At 27.5% G+C, this 16,954-nt stretch overlaps 3 protein-coding genes across 3 annotated transcripts in view; all 3 read right to left on the bottom strand.

The window, feature by feature from the left end:
• Nucleotides 1-4,858, bottom strand: part of LOC108686669 — a 15,359-nt gene extending 10,501 nt beyond the window's left edge. The window contains 8 exon segments of the mRNA XM_018192093.1: nt 650-995; nt 1,422-1,693; nt 1,695-1,705; nt 2,736-2,898; nt 3,050-3,163; nt 3,273-3,509; nt 3,830-4,172; nt 4,605-4,858. Coding sequence (XP_018047582.1) covers nt 650-995; nt 1,422-1,693; nt 1,695-1,705; nt 2,736-2,898; nt 3,050-3,163; nt 3,273-3,509; nt 3,830-4,172; nt 4,605-4,858 — 1,740 coding nt within the window.
• Nucleotides 4,859-5,997: 1,139 nt separating this feature from the next.
• LOC108686679 lies at nt 5,998-12,675 on the bottom strand. The gene is given in 10 exon segments (XM_018192101.1): nt 5,998-6,045; nt 6,155-6,310; nt 6,452-6,565; nt 7,333-7,681; nt 7,874-8,118; nt 10,113-10,325; nt 10,443-10,556; nt 10,773-11,009; nt 11,588-11,933; nt 12,419-12,675. Coding segments are annotated over 10 exon segments (2,079 nt in total).
• A 1,153-nt stretch (nt 12,676-13,828) lies between these two features.
• On the bottom strand, nt 13,829-16,010 carry LOC108686681 (odorant receptor 4-like). Its single transcript, XM_018192103.1, has 6 exons — nt 15,904-16,010; nt 15,128-15,470; nt 14,696-14,923; nt 14,417-14,530; nt 14,124-14,279; nt 13,829-13,879 (listed from the first exon to the last, which is right to left on the bottom strand). Exons 1-6 carry the CDS (start codon nt 16,008-16,010, stop codon nt 13,829-13,831), a joined length of 999 nt encoding a protein of 332 aa, XP_018047592.1.
• Between the last annotated feature and the right edge of the window lie 944 nt (nt 16,011-16,954).

Raw genomic sequence — 16,954 nt, 5'->3', positions numbered from 1 at the left:
GTTTAATTAGTTATATATGGCAGTTTAGTAGCATTACCTCGTCAGTAATATAATTGCATTGCATGATGTTATAGATTAATATAGATTATTATAGCAACATAACCGCAACAGCATAAATTTTGATAATGAAAATTTTTAAGTTATCGGCAAATTGCTGGCAAGTTGCTACTGAAAATTGTCATATCGTGAAGGCATCAACTTGCCAACAAATGCAGACTCAGTTGTTGCAATTTCGGATAGTAACATATATTTATTTGCAAGCAATATAAGCAACAAGATAAACTCGTTGTTATCTAGAAATCAAATCCTTTATATTTCTCGAATTTACATTTTATATAAAAAGTCGTCTACAATAGGAATAATATAGTATAATAATTTGTAAGTTATAAGAAATTAACTAATTATATCGAATGAGGAGAATAATCGATTATAGTTGATCAATTTCTTACAGCTTACGGTTTATTACACAATATTATTCCCCGTTATAAACGGAAAAAATATGCAGAACATAAGAGAAACAAATTTCTCAAAACAGCAATCATCTACACACACAAGCTTTGCTCAGATTTTAATATCGTTAGATGATTTGTTTCTTTTATTTGATATCGTTACAACTATTCATGATAATTGCTTATGTTCCTTAACTTACCAATACGACAAGTAAAGAATTTATAACACCTGTACCCATGCTGACCATGATACAAATTACAGTTTGCGTTAATAAGATTATTTTGTAAGTTCTTTTTGTGTTCACGTCAAAAGGAAGTTCCATTCTGTGGATGTATAACAACTCGGATGTATGATCAGTGACATCAACATCAGCCAAGATGACATTTACGCAGTATGTAAAAGCACTGATTAATTGAAGAAGTACTATCACGATATTAATGCGATTCGACAGTTTCGCTTTGCGTATCATTTCATGTATGTAGATTTCATTGTCGGCACAACTATCCCAATCTTCCGTCATCATTTCCAAAGTTTTGTAGAATTTTCTGTGGATGATTTGGTTCGTCGATTATCCTATCGATCACAAATTTCAAGGCCTTAAAAAATTGTCATCTCCCAAATGTTATTGGACAGTTTTAATAATATGCTTCAACTTTCTCGAATCAGCTTCCACGCTTTTTACATTTTTTTTAATTAAATAAAAATGCAAACCAATATTAAACGTGTAAATATACATATAATTATTAAACGCAACCATATCTTTGAATGTGATTTGATTAATTAAGACAAAATGTGATTTAATTAATTAACACAAAATGTAATTGATTAAATCATTTAATTATAGATTTCCTTTCATCACGTTAATTATTTAAAAATACATCACATGTCACTTAACTGTCATTTGATTATAAGCAATTTATATCATTTATCATATTATTTATATCATTATTTATGTCAATCATTATACTTACCGTTGGTTTATCCAAAGCACAATAACTTTAGTCGTGAATTTCATATATGACATACAGCTACTCAAACAATCCATCAAATTGGAAAGTTCATCGGAATTAAAATGTATCAAAAAATAACGATAATGATAGAATTGCATAATTATTGTTATAATAATCCAAAATAGTTTGCAAAATGGAATGCGTGAATCTGGCCATATTCCGTACAAAGTGCAAATAACTTCTAGCATGCGATCAATAATTCTTTTACGGATCATTATATTCTGTTTACTTCTTATTCTGTTTTACTTCTTTTTCTATGCAAGAGCGAGCAGAAAAAATGTATTGTATGACAAATACTTTAAATGAAGTAAAAGGAAATACAATTTGATTACTTCTGCCAGATGTACGTTTCGATGGATTGACGTGTATCACACAATTATTGCGTACGTAAAGACTGGGCGCCCTAAAAGGTTATCACACGAATTTACTCTTGAACTATCGACCAATGGAAATAGCTCATTAAATATTTTTATCGTATTCTCTGTAAACTCCACACATCTGTTGTGGGTTCTGACAATTTTAATAAAAAAGAGGAAACAGATGGGATCATTTCTCTCTTTCACCGAGAACTCCGATGACGCAAATTGCTCTCTTTAAATAAGCAATGATGTGCGTGAATATAGTATATTCATACAGTATATTCATGACTGCTCAGTGAGCTTTGAAAATATTTTAAAGTTTGGAAGACGATAGAGAATAAGAAAAAATAAATTACTGCGTATCTATATAGCTTTCTATGTATCTTCTACTTGTGAACTCGATTTAAAGAAAAATTTCCACGATTTATTTGTCCATAAAAAACCGAAATGATATAGCACTTTTTAAGAGAACTGTATAGATTACTGTAACTTCATATGTCATATTTTATTTAAAAAATTATCTTTATCTCATAGAATAATATTTAGCAAAACACGCAATATTACAATATGTGTTAATATATAACTAGTGAAGATATTTACATGTCTGTATATCCGTTTCACGACTATTGATTAAAAATTGCTGAGATGAACGTGATGTTTATTGTATCGCCAACAATACTGATAGGTAGGATCCTGAAGCATTCATAATCTATAACAATATTGTGCATTAGGAATTGATATTTAAATAGAACATTGCTATGACGAATATAATATTTCTATAACAAAAAGATGCATTGATAAAAAAATATTTTATCTAATAAATAGTAAATAGTAAATAGTAAATATATATTGTTCAATAAAGATAGAATTAACTATCAAAATTTTCTATTCTAAAAATTTTCTATTCTACTTAAACTTCTTACACTTGTAAAGGATTCTAAGGTGAGATCCATTATCTTGCCAGCTGTTAGCGTCAATTGTTTCTGTGATCTTAATATTATGAGTAACAAAATGCGACTGTCTTTAGATTTCAAATTATACCATGCACAATTGTACGTTGCAAATCCAATCTCTTTGCTCTATGGAAGTAAAAGTAACAAATAGATGTTTGTAATGTTACTTTAATAATAAAATTTAATTCTATGCCTTGTTTTATAAAAAAATACATAAAATTATCTACAATATTAATAATTTCTTTTATTGTTATAGTAGTTATTTTTCATCACTGACCTTACTATTTAAATATTCTCCGGCATAACAAAATATGAATGCCTCTAGATTTGTTGACATGAAAAACAAAAGACACTTCATCATCTGCTCCATAACATCGTCAGTATCAAGAGCCTGAGAAAATAAAGAAGATATAATAGCATTATGCATTATTTAATGCTCAAACAAGCAAAATTTATTTTTACAGCAAAATTTTTGTCCTCAGTGTGATTATTGTACTTACGGTTACAATAAGAAAACCTAGCGAGCACATTAATATTGTGTTTGACGCGAATATCAATAACGCAATGTACGTATACAAACTCTCGATACTTTCTGAAATTTGAATAATTTTTTGATGCTTTAGAATAATCTTGTTTATCGTGATAATGATTGATTTTTGCTCATTTTCGATTTCTTTAGGAATAAATTCTGCCAACCAACGTTGCAAAACATCCATTTGACCACCTACATGTATAATCTAACAAAAAATTTTATTTTTAATTAAAATTTTTTAGCTAAACATTTAAAAATAATTAAACTATCAATAGTTTATATAAAGAAGAATAAAACAAAATATCAGCAATTTATAAATATAATTTCCAAATATATATTTAACAAAATATTTTATACAGATAATATAATTCACGAAATTAGTCTTTAATTTTGTAGAGTTATATTTTTGTCATTAAAGAGCAAAGTATTAATATATTATTGTACAGAAAGGACAATACAAAATTTCAAATAATTATAATTATATACATATTTTTAATTATAATTACTTATGCAATTATAACTTACCATAGCCAAAAATATAATATTTATAACACCAGATGCCCAATTTGTAAGAATCATGTGTATAGATTCTATGATTAACATTGCTCTATACACTCGCTGCGTATTAACGCTGAAGGGAAGTACTAATTTGTTGATAAGTGGCAACTCGATTTTATCTGTAATATCGACATCAGCGATGATAGTTCCTATGCAATACGCAGCAATCGTCACCGTGTGAAGGATGAATATTATATTAGTGATACGATCCGATATTTTTGCCTTGTCTGTCATTACGCGCATGCTGATGTCATTCTTAGCGCAATCATTCCAGTCGTCCGAGATTAACATCAAAGTCTCCACGAATTTTCTGTGGATGATTGTTCCTCGATCATGCTGTCGAATTCAAATAAAAGTCCTATTCATCGCGCCACAGTGAAGCCTATTTTTTAAAATATTTTATCCCCGAAATAACATCACTATCTTTTTTCAGCGAAATTTTTTTCTTATATATTTCTGTAATTATCATATTTTTTCCAGAATCAAGTAATAATAAAAATCAAGTAATAATAAAATCAAATAATAATAAGAACCATCAAGTAATAATAAAAAATTAAATATGTGCATAGAGATAAAAAAGGCTAAGTAATTTTTTATAATCAATATTTTTTATAATCAATATATTATTGTTTTTGATCTTAATTGTATATATCTTAATTGATATGTATACATCAATAATGAAATTATAAATGACAATGAAAAATTTATCATTTCAATAACATTACACACTCGCTTTACTTACCGTTGATTCACCCAAAACGCAATGAGTTTAGTGATTACTTTCGCGTGTGCTAAGAAGCTGCATAAACAATCTACCAAGTTAAAAAAATTTTGCGCATTTAAATGCGTCGTAAAATAGAGACAATGACAGAATCCAATAAATCCTAGTGTAATAATCCAAAATAATCTGCTGATTAAAATAATTATTCCGTCTGAACCGATGCCACACCAAGGAAGCATACGAAACACTATGCGGTTAATTGTGCTTTTAGTCATAACTCTTTATTTCTTTTTGCACTCGATTTATTCAAGCAAACGCATTAGAAAATATTTAATACAGTAAGACTTATTAAAAGAGAATTTTTAAGAAAATTAAAGAATTTAGAGATATATCTTCTAATGACAGAATAATGTATATCATTGGACACTCTGCTAAACTAAAGACTGATGAGTTGTGGGTAGGAGTTGTTCGGGCGGATGCACCTCTGGCAAATCGACCAATGAAAGTTGCTCATGAAATATTTTTATTGTGCGTGCAAGTCTCAAATATGTTTCCTTGAAACTTTGTGGAAAAAAAATGAGAATGAATAAGATATCTTCGATACTCTGGTACTGACAATGCAGCCATGAAGTGCGTACGTTAAATATGTAATGATCCATATGGAGAGTTACATGTATCGTCCGTCCTATGAGAGAATGTCGTCAATTTTTGTCCATCACGGCATTACAACTTTTCTTAGAAATCGTCTACTGGCTAATAAATAGACGATAATGTTTCATAAGAAACAATTGATGGTATAGTGCCGATGCATTGGCGATGTAACTATTGATTTTATTGTCTTAATATTATATCGTATTAATTCGCGATAGTAACGTCACGCAGTAAATGCTGATTTTTGAAACACTGCCTTTTGTATAAAGTTGCATATAATTATTTTTCTCTACTATACGAAAAATTTTTGAGTAATATAGATAAATCTCAATCAAGAAAAATTTTTTTCTATTAAATTAAAATAATATTGATGTGTGCATATCGTTATTATATTTAATATATATTTAACGTGCAAATGAAAATTCTTTTGCAGAGAATAATAAAATATTTTATTTCTAAATTGAAGGAATAAATTCATGATTTTTAATTAATATAAAATTTGATTGTGTTATATAATGTATTGTAATTTAAGAAAAGATGCGAATTAGATTATTGTACTAAATTTATATTTCGGGAAATATAAATTATATATATTACAATGTGAATTCCTAGAATTACTAATATACAAATAATTCCCCAAGTAGTAAGCTAAGTTACTTATTATAATGTCATTATTTTGATGTTAAAATGACATCTTTTATAATGTCTTTTTACTTAAACCATAATACTTCTTTGTTAAAAAAGAAATCGACACTCTAGTTTATTACATTGCCAATAATACCGATAAATATGATCCCGAAGTATTCATAATCTAGAAAAATATTTTGGTATTAGAGAATATTTTGTTTTATATTTTTAATATTAAAAAATACTTTTTATCGCAAAGACGAAATTTTTATGTATATAAATATAAATCTTACGCTTGTAAAAGATTGTAAGGATAGTTCCATCATTTTTCCAGCTGTAAGCGTCAGTGGCTTTTGTGATCTTAGTATAACAAATAACAGGATACGACTATCTTTAGATTTCATATCGTACCATGCAGAACTGTATGCTGCAAAACCAATTTCTTTACTCTATAAAAATGGAAATAATAGAAAAATTTTTAATGTTTTAATATTCTTTATAACAGCTTTTTTAATTAAATACAATAAATTGTTATTTATTAACATTCTATGGTAAATATTAATATTTTTTAAATAAATTTTATTGCTAACCTTGTTTTTCAAATATTCTCCAGCATAGCAAAACATATATGCTTCGAGGTTCGTTATAAAGTAAAATAAAAAGGATTTTACTAATTGCTCTGACGCGTTGGAGCTGCCGATTGCCTGTAATATTGTGCAACAATGTGATATGAGAAAAATTATTAAATATAAACTATTAAATATAACACTAGTAATGTACAATGTATTAAATATGTAATAATATATTTAATTATTATATTTTATTACAACATATTTTAAGTAAATGTAATTAATAAAAACTTAAATAAATAAATTTAAAAAATTAATAAGTAAGTTAATATTTAATGTTATATTATTTGCAATTATATTCTGAAACATTATAAGTTTATATTTAATAATCTTACTCACTGTTACGACAAGGAACGCTAGCAAACAAATCATTACCGAGTTTGACACAAATAGCACCAGCGCAATATATGTAAAAAGACTTTCGATATATTCCGATAAACGTATAATCTTTTTATGCTTATAAATAATTTTAGTTGCTGCGATGGAGACTGATTCATCTTTGCTTTCATTTTTGGAGGATACAAGATGCGTTAACCAGTAACGCACAATATCGATTTGGCCAGCTGTATGAAAGGTCTGAAAATAAAGATTCCATTGCCTATGGAATTAATTAGAATCCGTAACTAGTTGTTCAAACTGCAAAAATGGATATTGTACAGAATAATATTATCAAAATCCGAAAATAGTAATTTAGATAACATAATTTATTCCAATTTTTGTATTTGTCACATATTTCATGCTTTTAAATGGTAAATACAATATAGTTACAAATTTAAAAATTAAAAAATTGTTTAAGTTATATTTTCGCAATCTTGAATATCATTTGCACATCCACAACTTACTAGAATTATTAACAAAGAATTTATTGCACCAGATGACCAGGACCACATCATCAAGAAAAAGAATTCTGTTATTAAAATACATCTATATGTGCGTTGCGTATTTATATCAAAGGGAATTTCTATCTTAGTGAAGAAGCGTAACTCTGTGGTCGTGTTATCGGTAACGTCGACATTGGCCAGAATGACACCAATACCATGGCCAGAAACTGTCATTGTATGAAGAATGAGAATTAAGTTTGTAATACGTTCCGATATTTTTGCTTTGCTTGCTGTCTCACGCAAGCTGATATCGTTATTAGCGCAATCACTCCAATCCTCTTGCATTATTGTCAAAACTTCGATGAATTTTCTATGAATGTTGATGTTCACCGATCATATTGTCGATCTTAAAGCAAGCTTAATTTTCGTGCTGTGACCACATGTTTATTATTCCTGAATGTAATATATGTAAACCAAAATCTCTCACGTATTCCAATCAGCAAAATTTGATGGAATACTTTTATAAATTTTTTTTTCAATTTTGCATACATATGTTACTTACCGCTGATTCAACCAAAACACAAGGCACTTAAAAAGCATTTTGGAATGTGCCATAACGACAGGCAAGATGTCCATGAATTCCCAAAGTGTGGCCGAATGCATATGTATCATAAAATAACGGTAATGACAGCACTGAATAATTATCACTGAAACGATGAATAACATTCTCGAAAATAAAACACATGATGCGCCTGGCCAAACACCGCTCAAAGTGAGTATAAATTTTGCCGTGCGATTAAGCGGATTCTGATCCATAATTTTTTATACGAAAAAAATGATTTTGCTAAAACATAAAAATTTTGTTAGCTATATACAAATCTGAAAATAATTTTATTAGATCATCAAAATAATTATATAGAAAAAACTTGTGTATAATGAACAATACAAAGAAACTTCAATATTCTGCTATATAACAAGCTTCAATATCTACATAATTATTTTGATAAGTAATTATTTTGATGAATTCAGTAAAATTATTTTCAGATGTGTATTGAGCTAAATTTTTACATACTTCGATACCGTTCTTTACGTATAGCTCTTTTTATTCTTGTCCGAATAAATAAGTTTATCAAAATATATGACAGATAAGAATGAAAATCTTTGACTCAAGACAAAAGAAATGCTTTAACCAAGTGTGTGTCTATCTTTGATGGGCTGTTCGGTGAAATATAATTTATATTTTGATGAAAATTATACATCACAGAATATCGAGACTAAGAAATAGAAAAAAAAATCTAAAACATCATTAAACAGCTATATCCCTCAATGCAACAAAATGTATTCATTAAATATTTTTATCATACTGTCAGCACAGATCGCAAATATATTTGCCGTATTTTTTTTCTCAAATTTGTTGCAAGAGAAGAAAGAAAAAAAATAAAGAGTCATTTTTCCCTCATTCGATAATATAACTGCGAATTGTCTACTTTAAATATGCAAAGATTCGTACGGAGATAGATAAAATGACTATATATAGTCTATAGTCAGTCAGTCTGCGGAACTTCAGGAAAATTTCAAAATCTAGAGAAATTGGAAGGAAAGAGAATTCCCATGTGAATGAAATGTTATTTGTAATAATGAAAATGTGTTTATCATAATTTATGTGTTATTAGCAATATTCATGTTTTAGTAATATGATAATAATATTACAAATATTACACGGATTTCTAATCAGGGATGTAAAAATATATATGTGAAAAATTCATCACAATTTAAATAAATCAAAACTATTCGTAATTGTGTAAAAGATAGAATATACGTAATTATAATGTCTGGCACATATAACAAATTACGTATACAAAAGTGACAATTATAATAGTTAATCAAATATATCTTATTAATTATTTAAAATTTATTATAAATTATGCGAGTATAAAAAATATATTGTTTTAATGTTGAGATAAAATGTTTTTAGAAAAGTAAATCCTACAAGTATATAAAAACGTTTTGTTATTTTGATGTTATTATGTATATCATATTCGTTATTGTTTTTCGTGAATTTCATTGGATGAGAGGAAAAAAAAAGAAGGATCATTTCTCTCTCTCTTGAGCATTAATTTATTAATAGTATATTGTCTGCTTTAAATATACAATGATTCATATTTTATGTTTCTGTCTATTACTCTATTAACATATAGGTTTTTTTCATAGAGTTTGGCAATAAACTGAACTAAATTAAATTAAATTAAATTAAAAATTTATGCATAGGCAGATATTACAATAATACCTGATGGCCAATCGTGATCAATGATCTCTCAGAAAAATTCTAAAATATATAGAGGGGAAAGAATCGACAGGAATAAAAATTGTAAAGTGCGATGTTACGGAACATTATTTTACTTGTTAGAATTCAAGCAAATAATAAATTTTATTCTTTACATAGTAAATAGTGTTTATAGTATTTCTTAACTGTAGATGTACCGATAAAACAAAAAAATAAGAAGCTTTATGATTATTTTGTATTATATTTGAAAAAATATGTTGTATTATAATGTGCGTTTTTATAACTAGTGAATTAGAAATAATTTATATTTTCTACAATTATTTAAAAATTATTGATGAACTCTCGTTCATTGAATCGCCAACAGCATTGATAAATATGAACCCGAAGCATTCATGATCTAAAACAATATTATCTGTTACTTCTTTTGTTTTAAAAATTGATATTTTTAGAATAAATATTTTTAGAATAAATATTCTAATATTATAAGTCTATATATAATAAGCAAGTACATATATGCTTTTTTTGTTATCTTTTTTTTCGTATTTAAAGATTAAAAGTTTACATATAATCTTACGCTTGTAAAAGCTTGTAAAGACAAATCCATCATCTTTCCTATCGTGAGTGTCAATTGTTTTTGCGATCTCAATATGATAAATAACAAGATTCGACTTTCAGTAGATTTTAAATCGTACCATTCACAGTTGTACGCCGCGACACCAATTTCTTTACTCTATGAAAATGGAAATAATAAAATTTTTAATATTCACAGTATTCTTTACAATATTTTGCGAGATATAGAAAATAATATATTATATATTTTTATCATTGTTATTATTTTGTTATTAACCTTGTTATTCAAATATTCTCCAGCATAACAAAATATAAATGCTTCGAGATTTGTTGTAGTGTAGAATAGAATTGATTTCATTATTTGTTCAACCGCGTTGGGGCTTCCGATTGCCTGAAAAATTGCAAAAATAATATACGAGAAGTTATTAAAAATACAAATCAACAATATGATATAAAATATAAATTAAACATAACAAAGAAAATGAAAATGTATAAATATACAATATAAATAATACTATGTAATATAAAAAATAAATTATTAAATAATATTATTGTCAATTACAATTAGAAGAATTACAATAGTTTTGTATTTAATGATATTACTCACTGTTACGATAACAAAACCTATAGAACATATCATTATTGTGTTTGACACAAACTGAAGCAATGCAATATACGAATAAAGTATTTCAATGTTTCTTGAAAAACTGATGATTTTTTGGTGTTTTTGAATAATTTTGCTTGTAGTCGCAGCTACTGATTTATGTTTATCTTCATTCTTACGAGGCACAAGCTGCATCAACCAATGACGCATAATCTCGATTTGGCCAGCCGTATGTAAGATCTGAAAATAAAAAATAAGAAACTAAAAATAAAAATACCTTAGATACAAACTAAAATAAGATGTATACAGAATATTTTAGGATCTCTAACACAAAATTTAGGAGATCTTATAAAAAGAAAATCAACTTTTGTTCAGGAAAATCAACTTTCTGTTCTCCAACATAGTTTTAAGGAACCGTGAGTCCGGTTACATGTGATGTCTGACATATTCTTTGATTATATTTTTGTAAAAAAAGAACAGCGAAGAAAGCAAAAATGTAGGCTAGTAGACGTGCGCAATGTTGTTAGCGATCGATTGCGTGTCTTACAACCGGTCGAACAAGGTCATGTAATTCTTTAAAAATGCCTCGGAGAATACAAATTTTTTAACGAGATTTGATTTTTTTGGATGAATCATTATTTATATTTCCCCTCAAAAAACGAATTAAATAAACGTACAATGATTAAATAATATCGTCAAAACACAAATAGAATTTTTTATAAGCCATTTTAATTTTTGCATCTTTTATGTTGGCATTCAAACGCATATTATCATTTTAATTAGATACAATTTGCATGGATAAAGAATTTTTAACTTACCAGTGTTAATAATAAAGAGTTTGTTATACCAGCCGCCCATCCGCAAAGAATCATAAGTAAAAATTCCGCGATTAAAACAGTTCTGTATGTAAATTGAGTGTTTATGTCGAAAGGAATTTCTATCTTGTTGACTAAAGGCAGTTCTTTCGTAGTGTCAGAGACATCAGTATCAGCTAAGATAATACCAATGCAATATGCAACAATTGCCATTGTATGAAGGGTGATGATTGCATTTGTAAAGCGATCCGATATTTTTGCTTTGCGTGTTGTCTCACGTATGCTGATGTCATTATTAGAGCAATCATTCCAATCTTCTGCCATCACTGTCAAAATTTCGACGAATTTTCTGTGAATAATTGATTTTTATTAATCACATTATCAAAATAATCTTAATTGTCATGTAAATGTCTAGGCACTTAAAATTAACAAATAATTAACAAATAAAATTGTTTGATTTTTATTCACCAATAATTTTTGTTTATAAATTATTAATATAATGAATATAATTATATATTGATATTATAAAATAAAAATATTGCTACAATATTTTTTAATTAAAGCGCTTTATAATATTTTCTTATCTGAAGCTGGTCAAATTAGTATGAAATGCACACATAATATTTTAAAAAGAATGGTGATTACATAGTAATATTATTTGCAATTCTACTTTTAAAGAGAAAGTTATTATAAAAATAAATTTTCTGTAAAATTGTAATTTTGAAATAAGAAAATATATTTTTCGCTAGTTTTGACATGAATGATTATAGTGACATCAATTGTAATATTTTTATCTAATGCAACATTGTATACAAATTAAATAATATTACTTACTGCTCATTTAACCAAAACACAAGGAACTTAATAATAATTTTAGAATATGCTAGGAAACTGGACAGACAATCCATTAAATCCAATATTTCGGCAGAATGTACATGTGTCAGAAAATAACGGTAGTGACAGAATAAAGTAACTGTCAATGAAACAATCCAAAATATTCTACAAGGTAGAACAAACGATGCGCCCGGCCAAATACCACACAAAGCGAGCATAAATTTCAACGTGTGGTTAAGTGTAGTTTTACGAGTCATAATTTCTTATTTCTTTTTATTCTTCGTTGTATACAGCGAATTTATCAAGATACGTATAAGAACAAGAAACTTCAGGTAGACAAAAGAAATATATTCTGATCAAACGCATACGTTTCTACATATTATAGGTGCATGCATGAAGAAAACTGGAAGTTTCAAAGAAATTTCAATAGATTCAACCATTAACAATTGATCGTAATTGGAGTTGCTCATTAAATATTTTCATCATGCCGAGCGCATAGACCGCGAATACATTTTGTTGTGGTTTTTCATTTATTTAACATAAGAAATGGAAAGATACGTGAGGTTTTTTCCTCTCTTGTGCGTTTGTACTACAATCGTGAATTGTTCACTTTAAATATGTAATGATACGTGCGGACGTAGATACGATATATATGTCCAATGATCAATCATGACCACGATGTTTTAGAAAATGTCTTAATCTCTCAAGAATGAACAAACGGGCAACTATATACAATACTACAAAATGTTACATTAATTTGCATATAATAGCTAAAAGTGATTTTGTTATAAAAATATAGATACGGATAAAATACAATTAAGATTAACAAATGGATTTGTATCTGAAAATGTATGTGAAATAATATTACATATATATCAATCAGAATTTGCGCAAATGAATATTCATACAGATTAAATGATATAATTTCGTTAATTCGTTACATTATATTTTTTGTAAATAATTTTAGTGTAAATCATTTTGTAAATCATTTATCTTTTTATAACGAGAAATGTATACCTAATTATTTAACTATTTTATTTAATATTTTCTTTAAAAATTGAAATGTGTGTAAAACTGGACATGGAAAACACAAAAGTCACATCAGATTATCGTATTTTTCATTAATTCAATTTTGATTATTGATTAATAATATTATTGATATGACATAATATAATTATCTTACAATTCTAGAAAATAGAAAGCTAAGGTACTCTGATAACATTTTAAAAAATGACTTATTTTATATTCTATTATAGATTACTACAATGTAGATTTTAGAATATTTAAATTATACTACTATTTAAGCCATATAAAATATATGTTGTACTATATGCATCTAGTGAAGATATATTTACTTCATAATATATACTTCACGACTACTGTATAAAAATCTTCAAATATGTGACGTAATTATTGCATAGCCAGTAATACTGACAAATATGATCCTGATGCTTTCATGATCTAAAATAAAGTACGGTCTTTTTATATTAGAAATTAATATTTCAGAAGATTTTGTCACCAAGGAACGTTTTAAATATTGCTATAAAAAATTTACAAACTTAATGGATTGGTAGAAAAAAAATTTAGATAGACAAAAAGTAAATTTTATATAGAAAGTAAATTTTATATAGAAAGTATCTTGATACAAATATTACGTATATAATTATTGTCCAAAATTATTGTATGTACTATGTATAAGTCTTACACTTGTAAATGATTCTAAGGAGAGATCCATTATTTTTCCAACTGTAAGTGTCAATTGCTTTTGCGCTCTTAATATCACGAATATTAAATTACGACTGTTTTTAGGTTTCATTTCATACCAGGCGGAATTGTACGCTGCATTTCCGATAGCTTTACTCTGAATGTTGAAAATTGTTAAAAGAGGTTGCCATAATATGTATTAATTTATATGTTTTAAAATATATGTATTAAAATTTCTTCTTCCAACAATCTCAAAATAATCATTATTTTCATAATTATTTTCTCATCTCTAACCTTGTTTTTTATATATTCTCCTGCGTAACAAAATATAAATGCTTCGAGATTCGTCACGGTGTAAAATAAAAGAGATCGTACTATGTGTTCCGTTGCATCGGGACTGCCAATTGCCTGCATTATTAAAGTAGCAATTATTAAATACGTTCCAAAATTATAAATAGACTTCTGCGTTACTTTAATTAATAACAAAAAATTTATTTTGTTACAAAAATTAACGTTTAATTTTATAAAATGCAGTATTCATTATTATGTATAATACTTAATGTTTTTACTCGCCGTTACAATAAGAAATCCCAAAGAACAAATCAGCACAGTGTTTGATGTAAATTGCACTAACGCGATGTATGTATATAAATCTTCAATATATTCCGAAAAATTAATGATTCTTTGATGTTTGTGAATAATTCTATTTGTCATGACAGTCTCGGATCCTTCATTTTTTCGTGGTACGAGTTCACTTAACCAGCAACGCAAAATATCCATTTGACCACCTACATGTAAAGTCTAGAAAGAAAAATGATTTTTTGTCTATCAATCATTATGTGTATCAATCAAAGTAATGCATTAAATAACCAAAAAACCGTTTTAAGACAATATTGCAATTATTTTTATAATTACCAATATGTATTATAATTATTTTTATAATTACCAATATATATTATTTATGACATGTATATTTCGCATGCGTTGCTTACCAAACTGACTTACTAAAGTTAAGAGCAAAGCATTTAATAGACCTGTTCCGCAGCCGGACATGATAAGATGCACGAATTGCATAGCCAGAAGCATTTTATACATGCGTTTTGTATTTATGTTGACAGGAAGCTCCACCTTTAAGAGAAGAGGTAGTTCGGATTGCTCGGAGATGTCGACATCAGCCAAGAGAATGCCAATACTATACGCAACAATAGTTAATGTATGAAGAGTAAACATTGCATTAGTGATACGATCTGCTAATTTAGCTTTGCATGCTGTTTCGCGCATATTGATGTTACTGCTAGCGCAATCGTTCCAGTCCTCTGCCATTATCATCAAGATTTCAAAGAATTTTCTACAAATTATTAACTTGATTATTCGGCTATGGGAAAAATGTAAGACACAGAAGCCTGTGTATTTAGAGAAGTATACTGTATAAAGTATTTTTATAAACACTAAATAATTTTTTAAAATGTATACAAATGTATATAAAATAAAATACATAAAATGTATTTTTATTTATGTATTATTTTCTTTAAATGATTCTTTAACTTTCCTTTCTTATTTACATTTTGGCAAAATAAAATGTGTACAAAAATTTTTTATACCCTTATTGTCAGAAATTTAAAAAAATAAAAATTTGTGTATAACGTATAATAATTATTAAATATTTTATTTATTTGTTTATCTATATAATTATAATAAATATAGAAAGTAATGACAGAAAATAATGGAAATGACTTTAGATAACACATATGTTAATTATTTACTGTAACATTTGTACTTACCGTTCATTCAGCCAAAATATAATCAATTTAATTGAAAATTTTACTTGCGTTAGGAAACTACTGAAACAGTCCATCAGATCAAAAATATCTTTAGAATGCAAATGCATTAAAAGATAACGGCAATGACAAATTTCATCTATTGCTAATGCGATAATCCAGTACACCCTGCAGATTATAACACATGTTGTGCCTGGCCATATACCACACAGGGTGAGCATTAATTTTAACGTACGATTAATTGTGCTTTTATGTGTCATTTTCCTTATTTCTTTTTACTTTCGTTTTTATCCGAAGAAAAACATCAGTTTATACATAGGACAAACGTTTCTTCAGAGAAGTAAAAGAAGTTGTTCTCTGTTTTTCAATTATTTTTTGTTCAATATTCAATATTTTCCACTCAGTATTTTCCAATGAGAACTCGATGTATATTCTAGAATAACTTCATAAAGACTGGAAGATCCTACAAAATCATCAAATAGGCGCTCTCTACCATGATCGGCCAATAAGAATATCTCATTAAATGTTCATTTCATGCAGCCCTTACATACATTTATCGTAGCTTTTCACAACATCGATATAAGAAGAGAGAGAATAGTAGGGTCATTTCTCCTTCCCTTGGGTGCTGGTAATGTAATAGCATATTATCCAGTTTAAATATGCAATGATTCATACGAACATGACCGCGACGACGCACGCATCTGACGGTCAGCCGCACTTCAACGTACACTCCGGAAAAGTTTTGAAATTCATGCACCAAAGCAGCAGAAAAGCAACAAAGAAACCCAAGTGCAGTAATATATAAATATATCCGAATGTACAAAGCAATTTGCAGCGTATCTGTGTGGACTAATGTTTTACAAGAAATCAACAAGTGCATAGAAAATGCATAAGTAACAATAGATATGAAAATAACCAGTATAATGTTTCAAATACGAAGAATATGTTTGAAGAACTAAGGAATTATGTGTCCTAAATAGAAACCATAGTAAGAATACATAATTTTTCTCAAACTAATGAAAGAAATATCACGATGTTACAGTTTTCTATATAC

Source organism: Atta colombica, unplaced genomic scaffold (genome assembly GCF_001594045.1).
Source record: "Atta colombica isolate Treedump-2 unplaced genomic scaffold, Acol1.0 scaffold189, whole genome shotgun sequence".
NCBI classification, from domain to species: domain Eukaryota; kingdom Metazoa; phylum Arthropoda; class Insecta; order Hymenoptera; family Formicidae; genus Atta; species Atta colombica.
This window is presented reverse-complemented; position numbering and strand designations above follow the sequence as displayed.

Coding starts and splice junctions, on each gene's coding strand:
- LOC108686681 (XM_018192103.1), bottom strand. CDS start 16,010: ATGCATTTGCATTCTAAAGATATTTTTGATCTGATGGACTGTTTCAGT. Junction 14,924..15,127: donor ATGCTTTGCTCTTAACTTTA/GTAAGTCAGTTT, acceptor TTTTCTTTCTAG/ACTTTACATGTAGGTGGTCA. Junction 14,280..14,416: donor GAGAATATATAAAAAACAAG/GTTAGAGATGAG, acceptor TTCAACATTCAG/AGTAAAGCTATCGGAAATGC.